The 18,291-nt window shown below is 39.9% G+C and overlaps 3 protein-coding genes across 3 annotated transcripts in view; 1 reads left to right on the top strand and 2 right to left on the bottom strand.

Annotated features, from left to right (window-relative positions):
- LOC135486666 (uncharacterized) overlaps nucleotides 1–298 on the bottom strand; it is a 46,395-nt gene extending 46,097 nt beyond the window's left edge. The window contains exons 1-2 of the mRNA XM_064769697.1: nucleotides 242–298; nucleotides 110–155 (exon numbers count right to left, since the gene is read on the bottom strand). Of these exons, the coding sequence (XP_064625767.1) occupies nucleotides 110–155; nucleotides 242–298 (103 nt within the window). The remainder of the gene's footprint in view (nucleotides 1–109; nucleotides 156–241) is intronic.
- A 4,390-nt stretch (nucleotides 299–4,688) lies between these two features.
- LOC135492027 (DCN1-like protein 3) lies at nucleotides 4,689–8,743 on the top strand. The gene is made up of 2 exons (XM_064778111.1): nucleotides 4,689–4,834; nucleotides 5,315–8,743. The coding sequence occupies exon 2, from the start codon at nucleotides 5,400–5,402 to the stop codon at nucleotides 6,276–6,278; it is 879 nt and encodes a 292-aa protein (XP_064634181.1). The 5' UTR covers nucleotides 4,689–4,834; nucleotides 5,315–5,399; the 3' UTR covers nucleotides 6,279–8,743.
- A 583-nt stretch (nucleotides 8,744–9,326) lies between these two features.
- Nucleotides 9,327–16,734, bottom strand: LOC135492020 (solute carrier family 15 member 4-like). The gene is made up of 11 exons (XM_064778099.1): nucleotides 16,636–16,734; nucleotides 14,950–15,173; nucleotides 14,599–14,700; nucleotides 13,891–13,955; nucleotides 13,548–13,678; nucleotides 12,966–13,153; nucleotides 12,507–12,694; nucleotides 11,801–11,966; nucleotides 11,050–11,217; nucleotides 10,437–10,562; nucleotides 9,327–10,089 (listed from the first exon to the last, which is right to left on the bottom strand). Exons 2-11 carry the CDS (start codon nucleotides 15,170–15,172, stop codon nucleotides 9,809–9,811), a joined length of 1,638 nt encoding a protein of 545 aa, XP_064634169.1. The 5' UTR covers nucleotide 15,173; nucleotides 16,636–16,734; the 3' UTR covers nucleotides 9,327–9,808.
- Nucleotides 16,735–18,291: the final 1,557 nt, after the last annotated feature.

Raw genomic sequence — 18,291 nt, 5'->3', positions numbered from 1 at the left:
ATATAAAGAATGGAATGGTCTATGGAAATCAAGTTGCGCATGTGCATGTGCATCATGAGTCATGTGCAATAAGAGAGTGCATGAAAATTGAAAACAGAAAAAAACTCACCCGCAGCTGGCGATAACTTTCGAATTACACACCATCGTGTCTTCCACTGAAAAGAACAATGTGATTGGTTACAAGAGGACGTCATTATGATTGAAAAAATGGGCACAGTTTCACTTAAGGAGCTTTACTGACCTTTTTATTCTCTTTTATTTTGACTGGCCCCTCCACAACCGTAATCGCATCCGCCATTTTGGAGCTTTGTGGCCGAAACCGGATGAAAGGCCACGTTTGATTGGCCGAAACCGATCCCCAATGACAATGTGAAACAATCTCCCGGGCGCCGGGCCAAATGTCCAATTTACATGCACCCGCTGAAATTGTCACAGCAGGCCGAGTGAGACAGGCTTGGCATCGATTATCACCATTGACGACGCTTGGAGAGTGAATGTAAAAAAGCATTCTCCAAGCGTCGTCAACGGTGATCATCGTTGACAAGCCTCACTCGACCTACTATGTGACAATTTCAGCGGATGCATGTAAATTGGACATTTGGCCCGGCGCCCGGGAGATTGGTAAAAATCAAGTTTACAAAAGTTTTTCATCTTCCCCGATCTCGTTCCATCTTTTGATCGAGAAGACATTCTTATGTAAATAACTCTATATTTAGAAAAGAGTCCTTTGACGATCAACATTTTCCATCTTTTGATCGAGAAGACATTTTCTTATGTAAATAACTCTATAATTGAGAAAAAGAGTCATTTGACGATCAATATTTAAATGCAACAGAATTTCCTAGAATAGTTTTTGTGCTTTTGACCGATTAAATTGAGCGACCGCTTTAGTCGGACTATCGTTGCTGGGTGTGGCCAGATAATTTGATTGATTGCGTTGCCAACGGGAACAAGGACGCAGCTGCCATGACGGACAGAAAATGAAACGGCCAAGGGCCATTGTGCTCACCGTATAGATATTTGGTGGTTAGTAATTCATCCTGGTTAAGAAACATGCTACATGTTTAGTATAGGGCCTAGGTCAACAAATGTCAGTATGACATGTGATGTATTGTTGCTTGGAGTACCCACCATAAAAATATCATCGAACACAAGTCACTAAAATGCACCGATAGGTGGCACCACCTTTGACACCACTTGGATCCTGAAAATGGTTAAGAATCCACCAAGAAATAGCATGATGTGTGCTATCTTCAAATGGGCCTGAATCGGCTAAAAATGAATGATTTGGGAATGACATAAACCACAAGCAGATAGCCAAATGCATCTAGTTTCTTTATTTGATGTGAAAACATGGGGTCATCTCGGCTATTTTTTGCTATTTGGCCTAGAATTTTGACGAGCATAATTGACACACGCACAACTACGCCCGACCTCGCGTGGCAGATGGAAGGTATGTCATATATTGAACCCGAACTGGGGTTTGAGGCCCGCTTCAAATGGCACAGACCATGTGCTCAGTGATTACCCTTGCTTAACCTACCTTATTTTTTCAAATTTTATAAAAGTTATAATCATATTATTTTGGAGTAATCATTATTTTTAGTCCAAGAAATGTAAAATTCAAGACTTTCCACGACTTTTGAGCAAAGGTCAAAATTCCATACTTGACCCAATTCCCGCAGGGAGGTATTATTAAGATAATAATATCTTGATAATACCCCCATGCTTGACCGGACCAGGAAAAAAGATTTTACCCTGTCTATATCAAATAGTGAATAACGTGCCACTCAACGGTGGAATTTTGAATTTTGACCTCAGTCACCTTGAAAAGTAAGTCAAAACAGAAACCTGTATGACATGTGATGTAGCCCTGCTAGGAGTACCTACTATAAAAAATTTATCAAAAACAAATCAGTAATAAGCGAGATATGGCACTATTCAAATTTTTGGTTTTGGCCCCCTGGTTGCCAAGTTGAAAATCAGACCGGATCGAAAATCAGTTTCACAGGTCATCTGACCTAGAGGGTCATGTATACCAAGTTTAAAGTTCATAGCTCTAGTGGTTAAGAAACGTGCCAAAGTTACACACAAACGGCCAATGCACACCATATGACCTATGTGACCTTGAAAATTAGGTCAAATCACAAACCCATAGGATATGAGATGTATCATGAGTAACAACCATCAAATAAAATTGAAAACAAGTTACTATTAAGCGAGATATTGCACTTTTTACCTTTTTTAGTTTTGGCCCCCTGGTGGCCAAGTCGAGAATCCGATCAGACCGAAATTCAGTGTCAGAGGTTATATGATGTAGGGAGTTATGTGTATCAAATTGTAAGTTCATAGCTTTATCGGTTAAGAAACGTGCCATAGTAACACTCAAACGGACAATTTACGCCTTTTGACCTCTGTGACCTTGAAAATTAGGTGAAATCAAAAACCCATATGATTTGTGATGTATCCTTACTAGGAGAACCTACCATAAAATTTTTATCGAAAACGAGTCATTCATAAGAGAGATATCACACTTTTTAGGTTTCCACTTCTGGCCCCCTGGTGGCCAAGTCAAAAATCAGATCGGACTGAAATTCATTGTCAGAGGTCACATGACCTGGGGGGGGGGGGGGTCCTGTGTACAAAGTTTCAAGTTCATAGCCCCAGCGGTTAAGAAACGTGCCACTGTTTTTGAAACAGGATACGACGACGACGACGGACGACTACGACGGACGATCGACTACGACGGACGACGGACGACGGACGACGGACACTGCGGTGTTGTCTATTAGACTCCCCTACGGTGAGCCAATGAAACAGGTCTGGTTGTGATAACATATGCTGTATTATCAGGTTTGGTTGTGGTAGCATGTTATGGTATGGTTGTTGCAGTATCTGCTGTCTCTTCAGGTCTGGTGTTCTGATTTCATGCAATCCCTTTATGATCTTTGCTATCGAGCTCGTTCATTGGTCTGCTTCGAGATGGGTTATCAGGTGTGGATGTGCTCTGTTGCTGCCTTGGCTCTGGGTGTAACAGCATTTGTTATCTCGCCAGGTCGGGTTGTGACAGTATCTGCAATCTTATCAGGTCTGGTTGTGACAGCATATGCTGGATGTGCCATCCCCTTCATAGCTCGCCATGTTGCCAGATAGTGTACCAAGTCTTTGCTGGATGTGCCATGCCCCTTCACTATGCGTACTCTGTCTGATCTAGCTGTGTACTCTCCCAACGTAGTGCACCATGTTTCTACAGGGTGGACCTTGTCTCCACCCTGGTCTTGGGAAAAATGTGATCATTTTCATAAAGGGATTGCATGAAATCAGAACACCAGACCTGAAGAGACAGCAGATACTGCAACAACCATATACCATAACATGCTGCCACAGCCAGACCTGATAATACAGCATATGCTGTCACAACCAGACCTTGCGATTTAACACATGCTGTTACACCCAGAGTTAAGGCAGCACTAGAGCAGATCCACACCTGATCATCCATCTCGAAGCAGACCAATGAACGAGCTCGACAGCAAAGATTACTTCGGAACAATCCTCAACCGTTCATGTTTTGAAACATACTGAACCTATAATGTGACCAGGCCAATAGGAAGGATAGAGGCCTAAGTCCGAGTGCCCTTATGCCATGGGAAGGATTAATCCGGTTCACACTTTCATCAGGAGTCTGTAGGTTCCTTCTCTCTGCCAGAGCAGTTAATCTGCAAGGAAAAGAGTACCAACAATCCTCAGTCAGGCAGCCAGCATAGTCTGAATTTGGCACAGAGAGACCATGACCGGAGACCTGTCCCAATACAACAGTGGTCTCCAGACAGAATGGGTAGGCTGTGCCTGGTCTCCTTGTCCCCCTCGATGCCCATGGCCTAAAGAGCAGAGACTAACACGACAGAACACTGTCACAATCAACTGGGCTTTCAGCTGGGACAAATATATACTTAGGGTAAAGCCTACTTTTTTGGGCTCTGTGGTACTTAATGTCACAATTGACTTGTCCTAAATAAAACCTATTCTCAACGACATGGTTTATTATCAATGACACTGACGCAGCTCATACCAGTTCCTACTTATAGTCCCCCTTTAACACCTTCAGCGCCGAACCACACGTCGCCCAAATCCCCCTCTTTGAGCTGGTTATCTGAGTCTCCTGGACTTCATGACAGAACTACGCCATCGCCATCTTCAGGGCAAGGTAGGAACTGAAAAGACCCAAACCACTGAATAACAAAATATATAAAGCTGTTCCGACACCCAAGTCCGACACCGGGAATTTTTAGGGGGGTCGGGGGGGTGTGTGAAAGGGGGTCATTTTGGTCAATTTTGGTCATCTTTGAACCAAAAAATAAAATATAGTAAAGGAGGTTAGCTAACATAACTCTATTGATTCAAGAAGACCTTGTCTTGGAGAAGTTACTGCAAAAGACCTTATGCAGCCATCTCTTATACTTTTTTTCTGGGGGAGCTCTGAAAAGGGGGGGAAACACCGGCGCTGAAGGTGTTAAGAAACCCTTTTGAAAACACCGCGAAAACCCAAAGCAATTGTTGCCATTTGAACTGCGCACGTGCGTTTGTTTACAATATCATTTTCCGCGAAATCTCAAAGATCACATGACCTGCTAACGCGGATTGGATACAACATCGACCATGAGCATATAGCACCCGCTACGTCACTTCCTGTAAATGGATGGCCTCCATTTCTATAGACATGATAGAACAAAACGTCAACATTTCATCCTGAAAAAAATATAAACGTGGGTCAAAGAAGCCCCTTGAGAACACCGCAATCGATTTTAAAAGAAAGAGGAGTTATGATTTGATATAGGTATGGCGTTTGTTGTATTATAGCTGACAGAAACCATTGTAAAAACGCCCTGGAAGTCTGGTCCTTGACTGCAGGTTGGCAGGGCTGTACAAAATGCACTGCACTGGCTGCCTACTGTAAATAGTGTTAATACACTACAGTTCAATAAAATATTTGAATCTACACTCCACAGTGTACTGTACATAATTGCTGTACATCCAAAGAGTGGGTTATGCTGATTGGTCGGTTTCATACGCAAACCGTACCAATACCATCGCCATATCAGGGACAGAAGTTCTTTTAACTTAAGTGTTGTGCTACGTCACATGAGTGACCATTAAAAGGTGGTCGGCCCCCGAACAAACTTCTTTGAAAAGGTCGATTCTGGTACATTCTAAACATCAAATCACGATAGTTGACGACGTACCAGTCTAAACTATGAGGAAGCCATTCCTCGTTGTTGGTGTCGTTCATTTATTTTACCTTCTTTTTCTGTTCTAGGTTTATGTGGAATGAAGGATAAAACTTTGAAGGTGCTTTCAGTAGATCATAGGTAAAACAAACTGTAAGGAGGATTGTAGTACAAATGGGCAAGTGTTTCTCCTGTGAAGAACCAAACCATCCAGCTCAGAATGGCCAACCACGCTCATCGGAATCTGTTCGAAACACTCAGTCTTATCATCGCGCCTCGCAACAATCGACTCACATGTCTGACACGAAAGCAACAGCACACAGTGCATCTGTTGAGCGAAGTGATTCAGAGAAACGATCCGGCTACCAGTACCCTAAATTACCTCCGATTAGAAAATCTAGTGGAGATTCCAAACGTTTGTCCCTCACACTTAGGGACTACTCAGAGAGTAAAATTAACTCCCTATTTGAACAGTATAAAGAGCCGGACGAGGACGTTATTTTAGCAGAGGGAGTTGAGAGGTTTTGTTGTGATCTTGACGTCAAACCTGATGACTTTCGCATTCTGGTGCTTGCTTGGAAGTTTCAAGCAGATACAATGTGTCGTTTTACTCGCCCTCAGTTTATTTCCGGCTGCAAATCACTGAAAGTTGACTCCATTAAGGGAATACAGTCCAAATTCCCTGATATGTTACTGGAAGTACAAAACAAAGACGCTTTCAAAGAGTTTTATAGGTGGACTTACAAGTTTGGTTTAGACGCTGAAATCGGACAAAGAACTTTACCGGCCGACTTGGCTAGAGATTTATGGAAATTGGTATTCTCACAAACTGAACCTCAAATTCTTAAAAGGTGGATATTCTTCCTTGAGCAACATCCTTGTATTCGCGGAGTGCCAAAAGACACTTGGGACATGTTTCTGAACTTCACCGAAATTGTCGGAGAAGATTTGACCACTTATGATGATACTGAGGCGTGGCCTAGTCTTTTTGATGACTTTGTAGAATATGAAAATGATCGCCAAAATCAGAATATTGAACCTAGCAAAGAATGACATATTAGTGTATTCTCATGTCAATAATAGTACTGTAATTCATATTCATGATGCTGAAAACATGGTCTTAGCTCTGTATAAAAGTGTCAAAACATTCTGGAGTTGTCCACTATAGTACAGGAAAAGTTGCAATTCATATCCTATCTAGGTCGACAATGCTCTTGTAATCCATAAAATTCTCCTTTTGTGTCCTTTAAATTACCAGCACAGCACTTACGTTTGATTTTTATTGTATAGAGACATTTCTTTTTCTCAGAAATATCCTAGCCATGTTTTCAGCACTCTTAGTCATTAAATTCAGCTGTGCTTTACTGACGACTGATGTGTATACATGAATTTTCTGCTTTACAGGTACATGTAGATATAATCTGCAGCATTATAAGTTGATATCATTCATGAATGATCTCGATATTTAATCATTCAAAAATATACAGTTTCAGACATCATTTTATCAGACGTCAGTTTGATGCAGTAGCGCTTGACAAATGGGACAACCAGAAAAAGTATGGTTCGACCACTTTGTTGTGCAGTTGTCTATACATGCAGGCAAACAGAAATAATTATCGACAATTAAATCGTCCATCAGTATTTGTCATTGCACAGTTGGTACAAATTGTGGTTTAATGAGCCTCTGGAAGGATGCCGTCAGTCGGCAGTTGTTATTGGATAATGACATAAATGGTGTCTATAAAAGGGGTATTGTTTGTGAATGTGAGAAACATCTTCGCACAGCATTATGTCAATTTTTACCCTTTGGCTTTGAATGACTCCATCTTTGCAAGATTTTTCACTGTCATTGGATATGTTATTTTATTTATTACATGAATCACTCGATCGTTTTTGATGAAAACATATCCAGTGTACATTTTATGCGATGCAACAAGCACATATATGTGCCGGGTGAGACTGAGAGTTCAGTTAACGAGTGCCAAATTTCCAAAGTTTGTAAAAACTGCAGGTTGTCAATGTCATCCAACACAACAGGCAACACAGAACAGCCGACAGTGGTACAAACAGTTGACACGATAGTACATGTAGTATGTTGATTGTATCAATATATGTATTTGTACATGTACATTGGATGCTCGGATGTGTTTTCAAAAAGGGACGGCAAAAAGTGATGTCTCCTGTTCGTGGGGAGACTTTAATTTCATGACTGAGGATGCAAGTTTTAAAAACAGGACATGTATAAATCGTGTACATGTGCTGCGTAATCATATGCTAAAGTCTGCAATTATCTATTATTTTGCTTTTGTGCAATGCTCAGGAGCTCTGTGTGATCCAGCTGATATATTTATTACGTACGGTATAAACAATAACAACAGTAAAAGCTTCAAATAACTTCTGCTGTGGCTAGTATTATTTATAATCAGAAATTGCGAAGTCCAACCAGCAGACGAAGCAATTACGAATGGACTATAATGAATATGTCTATTGATTATTTTGTGATTTTCTGCGGCCTGTTCTTATTTAGTTTCCGTGCCGTGTATTGATCTAATTAAATCATCAGAGCTAAAAATAGTGCAATGGTTCAAGCAGAACAGCAATCTAGAATCAAGCCGAGTTTAAGTGGAAGTCACATGTCTTGCTTTATGTGTTGTCACATGACTTGCTTCATGTGTCACACATCAAGTGGGAAATGAATAAAACCTTCATTTCCTATGTGAAGTCTACTTGCATGTTGGTATGTGTCACACTGAAAGTTCTTGTGTTAACCCCTGACTTGCGTGACACATGAACTATACAGTGTAGAACGTGATAATGTGACGTTTTTGTGAACTAAGACTTATAAATAGGAAATCAGGCCAACATGTCTTCTCAGTAAATATCATATTCTAAAACACCTTGATGACAAAGAACCACATTTTACAGTGCATGATGCACTATGGGCCTACTGTGCCTTGGTTTGACTGTAGCGGTTATGGTTGCCTCCATTAATGCTAGTGTTAAAGCAAAATATGGAAAATACCAATAAGCAGCCAAATCACATTACATTGTTTTTAGTTTGAGGTGTTTTAGAATAGAAATTGATACCTCCCTGCCGATGTTGGTTGACTCACCAAACACCACTTTGGTGGAGCTGTTTGGTGAGACAACCAATACCTCCAGTTCGGTATCATTGGCAAAAATGCGTGTAGAGTCGGCACTGTTTAAAGTCCAGTTTAAGTTCCAAGTCCTTCTAAAGGAGGAGTCTGCTCATCAATTCCAAATAGGGATAGAGCATAAATTGCTACTGATACATCTGCAATATTTTTACTGGTTATGTCCGTGATCTGCTCTTGATATGGAGTAATGGATGCTAAAAGCACAATCTAGTCACCTGTACATTTTGTACTTTATCCATTTGTGTGTAACTTGACATATGGAACATACGCTTCTCTATGTTTTAGGTGTCTGTTATTTGGCCGAGTTGCATCTTGTCGGGATCTTTTATGTAGATGTTGTAATATTATATCACGGATAATGATAAATATGTTTGTGTCCTTGTTGCTTTATACTGGATAATTATTTGTATTGGCACAAATCAAAGGCGGAGAATCAACAGAATTATCACACTGGTTGTAAGAACCCAACCTGGCTGACCGGATATGCAATTCATGTTGTTACTTTGGTCCAGACGTTTGAACACATGAACACATTTGACAAAGAAAGGAATGATAAAAACTGACAATCTGTCGAGTTGTACCAATCATACATCTCCAGCCGATGACAAAAATATACTCGACTTCTTCCCTCATTCACCATTCAATGAACAGGCTACTACTAGGCAAGAAGAACGTTTTATTTTGTTTTTGCTACGATGCCATTTTTGTGCTGGTACAGTACAAATTTCCTCGGATAGAATGTTGTGGGAACAAAGGACTTCATATAGACGGTCATGGCCTGTGTAGAACCACATACCATAATCCCACGGAATACAATCGGGCTGGACACTTTCTCCAGGGGGAAATTTTCTACCTCTACATTGGGATCAGCTCATCAAGGTGAACTAAAGTGCTTTCGGAGAGGGGTTGGGGAACAAATTATTAAAGTATTCAAAATTTCCTGAATACAAGTTTAATGATATCCATAAAAACACATACAAATGGTACATTAACTATCTGACTGCAAAAATCCAAGATTTTCTCACATATTCTATCATTCAAAAGCTCGAAGTCGAATTTTCTCGAATAATATTCTGGCACATTTTCACACAGAAATCACAGTACATGTGGAAGGACAAATGCGTTTTGATACTTATCACAAATACTTTAAATCTACAATTAATCATACTGTAAAAATCACAGAAATCTAAAATATTGCATTTTTAAAGCACTGTATACAAAGCACTGGTGTTATCCAAATATAATACTCCAAAAACATGTGATGCTGCTCATTTTCAAAAGGTGGCATGAGACTGTGATCTGAGTGGGCTAGCAGCAAGGGAAGCGTGTTACAAAAAGTTGCAAAACCTCCAACATAAATTGCAGGAATACAAATGCCATCTTGGATTAAGACAGCAGTTTTGTTGTATTTCATTTTACCCTAGATCACCTTGTCGGTGCACATGTATCAATTTCAGAGTCACTAAAAAAGTCTTGATCAATATGATTTGAAGTGTCGAGAGGTGAGAATTCATCCACATCATCCGTATTATTGAAACTTGTCTGACTTTGACTATGCATCAGTCCACTGTTCGTGCCTCCCTGCAGTGTGCTCATGCGGTATTTTCTATACTTTCCAAGTTTGTAAAAGCGGCTGTAGATGATTATGAGTGGAATCATGATGGCTGTGACTATAGTGAAGATGAAGTACAACCATTCAATATCATCTGAAAGAAGTTGGTACAATTGATAAGTTCGCGAAATTCCTTGTTCAATACTGATGCTGTAAAATCATCAAAAGTTTACCATTGTTAGTTGAGGTAGGCACTTCTTCAAGGACTGAAAACCTAATGTATTTGTTAAAGCAATCAATAGCAAAATGTTCCATATGCAGCTTCCTCTTTGTTTGGAAATAGTCTGCTGTAGATGTCCATGTCTATTGCTCTCATCAATGCAATACAATACAGGAGGTGAGAGTGTCATTTGATCATTTGATTTATGCCTAAATTTGCCTCCGAAACTAAAGACATGCGCCTGATCCTCCTGCAGAGATGGCAACAGAATGTATACTTACATGGTTTTGAAAAATTGTAGTAGAGTACAGATCCGATGAGGCTTCCAGCACCAAAGGAGGATGAGAACATAGCTGTGACGATGCCTTCTATCCCAGGAGGGCTCTCAGCATATGCTATTTCATACCCTACAAGGAAATGATGAAACATGACAGATTTGGAATAATTTTAAACTACAGTACATTGGCTCTTCAGTGCCATTAGGGATGGACAAACGTCAGGATTTTGACAGACACTTTGCTGTAAGATACACATCTTTTAAAATCAGCCGCAAAAACCGATCTTGTAAAAAGGGCAGAGAGCATGTTAGAAAATGAGTAGTAGAGGGCTTTATTGCAAGGCCAGCACTTTCAGAGTTTCTCTTTTAAGGCAGTTCTGAAAAAACATCAGAAAAATAGCACAAACATTCTGCCAAGAGGTCATGAATGGTACACTTGCCGGTGTGTATTTTTTGCACCCTCTACACAGGAACGCACAAGAATACTTTAGTGCTAGTCTGCAGGATCTCCTGCTAAACTGAACAGCCAGGTGAACAGACAGCCTAATGAAAGACTGTGATCTAATGTAAGTGGAATTGCAGAGATTGGGAGTTGCTTGGTCCTTTTTCATACTGACCAGCAACCTCAGTGAAGACTTCCCCTATCCCAATGAAGGCAAACTGTGGAACCTGCGCCCAAATACTGGTCTTTTTATCTGTTTGGTTTCCTTCTGGACCCGGATTAATAGAATACTGTACCAAACCTGCCATCAGCGCAGAGAAGACTCCAAATGTGACACCTATGCCTGAAATAAGATTATAGCTGGGAATACACACTGCTGTGATTTGGCCAAACAACAGGCATGCAATACTATGTGCTTTTCAGATAGATCTGGCCAAAGGTATACTTGGCTGACCTCTGGTCACTTAACTGTAACAGCGTGATCACAAATAGTAATGTTACCAGCCTTGGGCGGCCGGTGTCATAGTTGACCAGCATTAGTTGACATCGTGAAAGAGCATTGGTTAGGCCTCCCTATCTTTTGGTGTCTGGTCACACTCCTTAGAGTTCAACTGGGTACCTTTGGCCTGAACGATCAAAAACACTATGTGGTATCTTGCGATCTGATCTCGTTAACACCGGTCAACGAACCAGGGGCAGCACTTGTGGTTGCTTAGCCACATCATCGAAATCTCCTGGATTTCATAGCCATACGATTAACTTTGTAACATCATGAGTTATTAGCTCCGTATTAAATGACCACAAAGGCCAGTGAGATCAGCAAAACTGTGAGGGTAACCTGTATTTGTGGAATCAGGCCTTAAAAGGAACTAATGAGGTGGAACAATGCCTTGTTTTATAATGACATTAATTAAGTTCTCACTTACTCAGACGGATGAAATATCGTGGATTTGCAGAATCATAGAAGTTTAAACATGACAATAGTGGGATGCCAATCAGTACAGCTAGTGGGTTGAAGATGTACATCAATCCAGGCTTTATTTCAGAACTTGCCTGAAGTTTTTTCGACTGATCTATATATGTATTTTGCATCTGCGAAAATAAATTACAATACAATTTTTATCAGAACTAATGAGGAGGTTATTTTGGTCGTTCGTTAAAACCCTGAGATTATACTAGCTTCTCGCAAGTGATGTGACCAAAATGATCACCCAAATCGGGATGCAAATCTACTGCAGGTGAACTATTATACACATATGATCTTGAGTGGCCTTACCACAAAAATATGTTACGGCGTCTCATCCACTGAGCAATGAGGTAATAAAGTGCTCCAACTTGTACTTGAACCGAACATTCTTGATTATTTGCACAACTGGTGCCAAATGTATTTTTCACCTCAATTTCTCATACCAATTAAAATATGCTGGGACGAAGCCCAAGCAGAATGGCTCATTAGATCAGATGGGAGCATATCTCGGCCGCCACAGTATTTAGCAACTGGGATTATTGCTCCTCCTGGATGGGTTCCCGGGTTCCATTTGTTCATCTGGGTTTAGAAAACCAAGTGGGGAGAAGTGTCTCGCTCAGGAACCAAAGTTAAGAAAGTGGTGGTCCTCAATCTCTCAAACCTACCTGGAAATAGATGCCCTCATATGTGATAAGCATAGAAAAGAGCATCGCCAACAGTATAACCTGTCTTAAAATCAACGTTGCCACTTTACTGTCACGGTTAATTCCCAGATTACGGGGAGTAACATAATTCACAGCACAGCAAAAACGTTCCTTTATACCAGCTGCAAGTTGTAGGAGTGTGGTCTTCCCTGGAATAACAAGTTTTTCATTCAATAGCAGTGGTCGGTTTAAGGCTTAGGTCAAGTCTCTTTTATTCCATTCTGGCTCTCAGATTTCGCATTTAGTAAGAGGAAGAAGTTTGAAATCCACCATTAATTGCACTTTTGACATCCCTGAATATGTAACTTTATTGTGGAAGATTTTTAAAAAAACTGTGAGGTGGGTTATTTTATATCAAACAATACTGCTAATGTATTATAACAAAAGCATTTGTATCTGTCCGAAAAAAGAAACAATTACCTTCAGGATGTTTCATCTTGTACTTCACTTTCCCGAATATAAACACAGCAATCGCCAAAGCCACTGCAAACACCTGAATCACAGCAGCAATCAGAAATCCATAATCTTCCTCATTTTTGGAGGGGGTTATGATGTAAACCATTGGTAGGTAGGCTATCAGCTGGCCCAAGTTTAGGCACCAAGTGTACCTGTATGAAGAAAGATTACGTAGGCAGTATTCTCCACAAGGCCATTTGTCAGGGCGTCCCACTCTACCTTGGCAGCTTACCAACCTACCTTGGAAGCAGCCGCCCTACCTTGCCCTAGATTTTGTGCAGGATTTCTATAGGGTCACCTTACCTTAAATTGCTGGCCACCCTACCTTGCGTTGCACACTGGCAAAACTTCTTGAATATCAAGGGTACCACCCTACCTTGAGAAAACCTTATGGCGAACCATGAATAGGTGATTTCAGACCATGTTTTTCATAGTTTTCGCCCTTTCAACATGCCGTTTGACCAAAGACAGAAGAAATCAATATGACTTTGAAAATAACTATCTGGTTACAAATTACTTGACAGAATCTTGGAATAAATGATTTACCATTTCATAAAACCTTGCACCTGGCTGAAGTCTCCAGTGTCAACTTGCTGGGCTCCAAATGGAACCACATTAGCTTTGATGAAGCCCATCCCAATGGCAATGAACACAAGGGATACTATGGTCACCCCAAACTGGAAAAAAAGTCTTTAGGATGAGCCTTTACAATGGTTTGAAAAAAATATTTTACATATCTGAACAAATACATGTGACTGCTTTAATGCACAAAGTAAGGTTGATTTTTGAAATTATCCCAGAAGTAACACCTAGTCATGCTAGAGGTTCAAGGTTTGATTATCAGATTTTTGAATGAAATACAAGCAAATCCTGAGAGGTCAATACTCACAGAAGCTTCAGGGGAAATGGTACTTCCCTTTTGTATTGCGGCTACTACAAGGAAACATGTGGTCCCTGAAAGACAATACATGCACATACATGTATCTGACCGATTCATTTTCAAAGAGCAATCAGCCGATCTTCTCCATTCCTGAGAATGATGCCACTCCGTATATTGAGATCTGAGGCAGCCGCATAGTGCTTAGAATGGCGGGCTCATAAACAGGAGGTGGTCATGTGTTCGAAACTAGGTGGGATCACAGCTATTTTGTCTTTGTTTCCTCGAGCAAGGCTTTTTAAACCCTACTTGCTTCACTCCACCAAGGAGTGACCCGGTGGTGTACATTGTACTAGCTAGCAGAGATACTCAGCCATGAATGTTTAGTCACAGAGCAGAGATGTAGCTGGACTGTATACTCCCTGGGAGTTGTTTTGAACTTTTAGATGTTTTAGGATAGAAATTGATGCCTCCCTGTCAGTATTGGTTGCCTTACCAAACACCATTTGGGTATGGAGCTGTCATTTCACCCAAAACCTTTGGCTGCTGCCTCAGTTTTCCGACCATATTTAGCTCCACCCTCCCAGTGTTTGGTGAGACAGTGAATACCCTAAGTATCAACTCCTCAAACCCAAATTGGTGTCATACCGTAGTGGTATGCCAAAAAACTTTCTCATAGATCGACCACAAAGAACCTCACTTTAACCAATTGCGGCTTACCGATAAGTTCAAAGAATGTGCCTATGAATATAGCCTGGTATCTTCCAAGAGTCACATCTCCTAAGATTCCTCCAATAGCAGGCATGACCAGATAACTTACAGCTGGAAAAGAGAAAATAGACATTTTGGCAATGATCATCTTAATAAAGTGGAACCTCCCTTAGCGAACACCACTCTTTTAAGGACAAATTAGTTGTTTCTGTTCAATCACTATTAAGAACAGCACTTGTCAGTCCCGAGGAGGAGGCTCTACTGTTGATGTCAGCGGACAGGCCAAAAACTATGAGAGCAGAGAGGACTCACATACTTTTAAATGACTTGCAGATTAAAACAGAATGTCTGGCCCCTTACCTTCGAATATAAGAATGACTGTGCTACTGTCAGGTATCTTATCTGTTTCCATTTTTGTATGCAGAGTGTCAAGGAATATGTACAACTGCAGGTACATGGCCCAGAAGGCAACAGAATGGAGCGTGTGTACTGTCAAAATGCATGTCAGCGCTATCAACTTCTTCCGTCTTTCAAAGGGAGATTCTTTCGGCATCACGAGGGCTGTGGTTTCTGAGGCCGGCATTCTGAAATGTAGAAGAGACATATGGATAATCACCAAGAAGACAGATATACTTTTTTGAAGACAGGTGAAATGGCTGAAGCCGTTCATGCCTGCTCAGTCAATATCTAGCAATCAAAAATGTAAATGGCCAAATGTGGTCAAAAGCTGAAAAAGTTTTTAAAACTTGAGTTCAGAAGCAGAAAACATGAAACTGAAACACACAAAAATACAATTTTAAAAGTATTAGAATCGCTTTGAAACTAGCATTTTAAGAGGCGTTTTCTTTGATAATAATTATATTTGATTCAAAGATTACACCCATCAGACATGCTCAGAAAATAATTTTGTACAGTTGTAAGGAGCCTATTAACTTTTAAAAAAATCAACATGCTCTGATGTTTTAAAGATATTTCAGACGACAGTGGCTGAAAGTAGAAATTTTATGACACCTCCTTTGGTTGCTATCTCAAGTCAATCCACATACCTTACCTGTAATATAAATCTCTTTCAGGCAAATACAAGTAAGCAGTTGTCAGTCCATCTGACCACACCGACAGAAGTTGCGAAAAAAATCTGGAGATAAAAAGTGGGAGCACCATCATTCAACCAACTCTGTTTTGTTCGGAAAATATCCCAACAGACTGCATGGACTTGGCACTTTTGAGTCAGAAATAAGTGACAACAGAGTTATTCAGTTCTGAATTTCAAAATGTGAACAAGATTTAATCAAATTTTGATTATGACAATCATACACAACAGTTCAGTTCCAAAGAGAAAACTCTGCAGGGTCAAATTTCTAGGTCCAACAACAATCAGGTTGATCCTAACAAACATATTACATCATTCATACATGATAACAACTATGGACTAAAGAGAGAGGTATCATTTTGTTTGTATTGGTCTTGCCTTTAAGAGCAACCCTCACATTCGATCCGAAACCAATCTCATGATCTAATTCGCTATCCGGGTATCCCTAGGCCTACAGCGTAGCACATTGGAGCCTATTTAGATGGGCCAATTTGCTCCCTCCTCAACGGTCTGATTGCAACTGGACGTAGGAAGTTACCAGTACCTGTTTAAAGGGTAACAGCATTCATATTTACAAACTGCAATGCCGAATAGACTAGTGCAGTAAAGAGTTATATATATATAAGCCTATACCTGATAACATGCAAATTTGCTGAAACTTGATAGAACGGCAATTCTGACCTTTTTTATAACGCAGCAAACGTTGCAGGTGTCGCGACTACTTCTTTTTGGGCTCATTGATCATTGATGATTACCAGAAGGTCAGATCTGTGAAGAACACATAGGACTATGAATGTGCATATATGACATACTAAGATATCAACTCTCTCTCATCATGTGATATAACTCACTGGGTCACTTCCTTGTCCAAATTTGTACATTTACAATAAACAAGAAGTGAAATAAGCCAAGTTCTGGTGGGTGATAAGCACTGCAATGTAAATCATAAGTTTCACCTGTAATTTAATGAACTGATTAGTTCGGATAGATGAGGATTAGCATGATTAGGGTGGATTGAGTTTTTTACTGTCAAACATGTCAAATTGAAAGCAGACCACATTTTCTGGGATTCCCAGTTTTGCACGTGACTGACTATTAACAAACATCTCATATAGATAACTAATTCATAAATTCTTAAACCTTTTCATGAGTGATATTTATTTATGACAAAATTAAATTTCATTCCTTACATAATTATCATAGGTGTTTTGATATCACATAACGACTTTAGCCGTTAAGTGACGCTTTTGTAAACCACGTGACCATAGAATTGGGCAAACTCGCCCCAATACCGAAATAAAAAAATTTCAGACACTGGAATTGATTGATTGCCGCCATCTTGGATGTCAGCATCCTGAGATTCAGGGTTTTGACAATCCTACGTCATAAACTCAAAACTTAGTCGCCAGTTCAGACTTTAAATCCTATTCAGGCCGAATTAGTGCCACTTTCTCTCATAAAACGTTTTCTTTTATTTAATGAATAACAAAATATGATCTTTATGAATAAAATTTGACACTCAATAGTGGATTTTAAACTTTTTACTCAGACCCAAGACTCTGAACCCCTCTGCTCAGAACCACTTCTAAAAACTTTTAACCAATCAGAAGTGGCAACTACTGCAGCGCCATCTCCAGACAAAATGACAGAACAATTTATAGCTGTAAAACCGGACAGAAGACGTTTCGACTGCCCTCTCAGTGGAGTCCTTGCATGCTATTAGTATTAGATGCTAAAACGTCCATAATGCAAATCCTCAGTATTTCTTTGTGCCAAACCATCTAATAGATTCTCTATCATCCATTTGTTATGTTTTCATTATAATTTATAATTCTTTTATATTTCTGATGCAAGCATATAATGCTCCAGCATGCATCTATAGATAGGGTTCAAGACAAAGATAAATAAGAAAATGCAGAATAACATTTATGGATGATAGAGGATCTATTAGATGGTTGGCGCAAAGAAATTATCAAGGTGAAGTCTAATGGATGCTCCAGCATCTATTAGTATTAGAATAAGATAGGGTTCATCATAAAAGATAAATAAGATCTATTACAAATATATACATGACTAAGATGTATGGATGATAGAGGATCTATTAGATGGTTGGCACAAAGAAATGAACAGAAATTGTCAAGGTGAAGTCTTACGGATGCTCCAGCATCTATTAAATAGGGTTCAAGACAAAGATAAATAAGATTTAGGCCTATTCAAACTATACATGTATGACAGATGGTGGTAAGAAATAAAGAAAAGGTATTTTTAAAAACATAATACTGTTTACCATGTAATCAAGTATACTGTATGAGATGATCCCCCATCCGTACAGACGTCTGTTCATAACATACCCGTGCCGATGACCCATAGATCCTGCCACTGATGATCAGCTACACATTGTGTACTTAGTGCATGGGTGGTGTAAAGTGAAAGATAGTCCCTCAAATCATAGAGTCCTTCACAAATGTCTTTGATTGTTTATTGCTTCTCAGGAGCTGTAGCATCTTGAAGAGATAAACCATTCAATGTGAACTCAAATGATTGTCGCCATCTGAACTTTGCGATATGAATTCCTAGTCATACTGGTGAAAAACCATTCAATGTGAAAGTGA

Source organism: Lineus longissimus, chromosome 1 (genome assembly GCF_910592395.1).
Source record: "Lineus longissimus chromosome 1, tnLinLong1.2, whole genome shotgun sequence".
Lineage (NCBI taxonomy): Eukaryota > Metazoa > Nemertea > Pilidiophora > Heteronemertea > Lineidae > Lineus > Lineus longissimus.
Note: the sequence above shows the minus strand (reverse complement) of the source record. Positions and strands in the feature narration are given on the sequence as shown.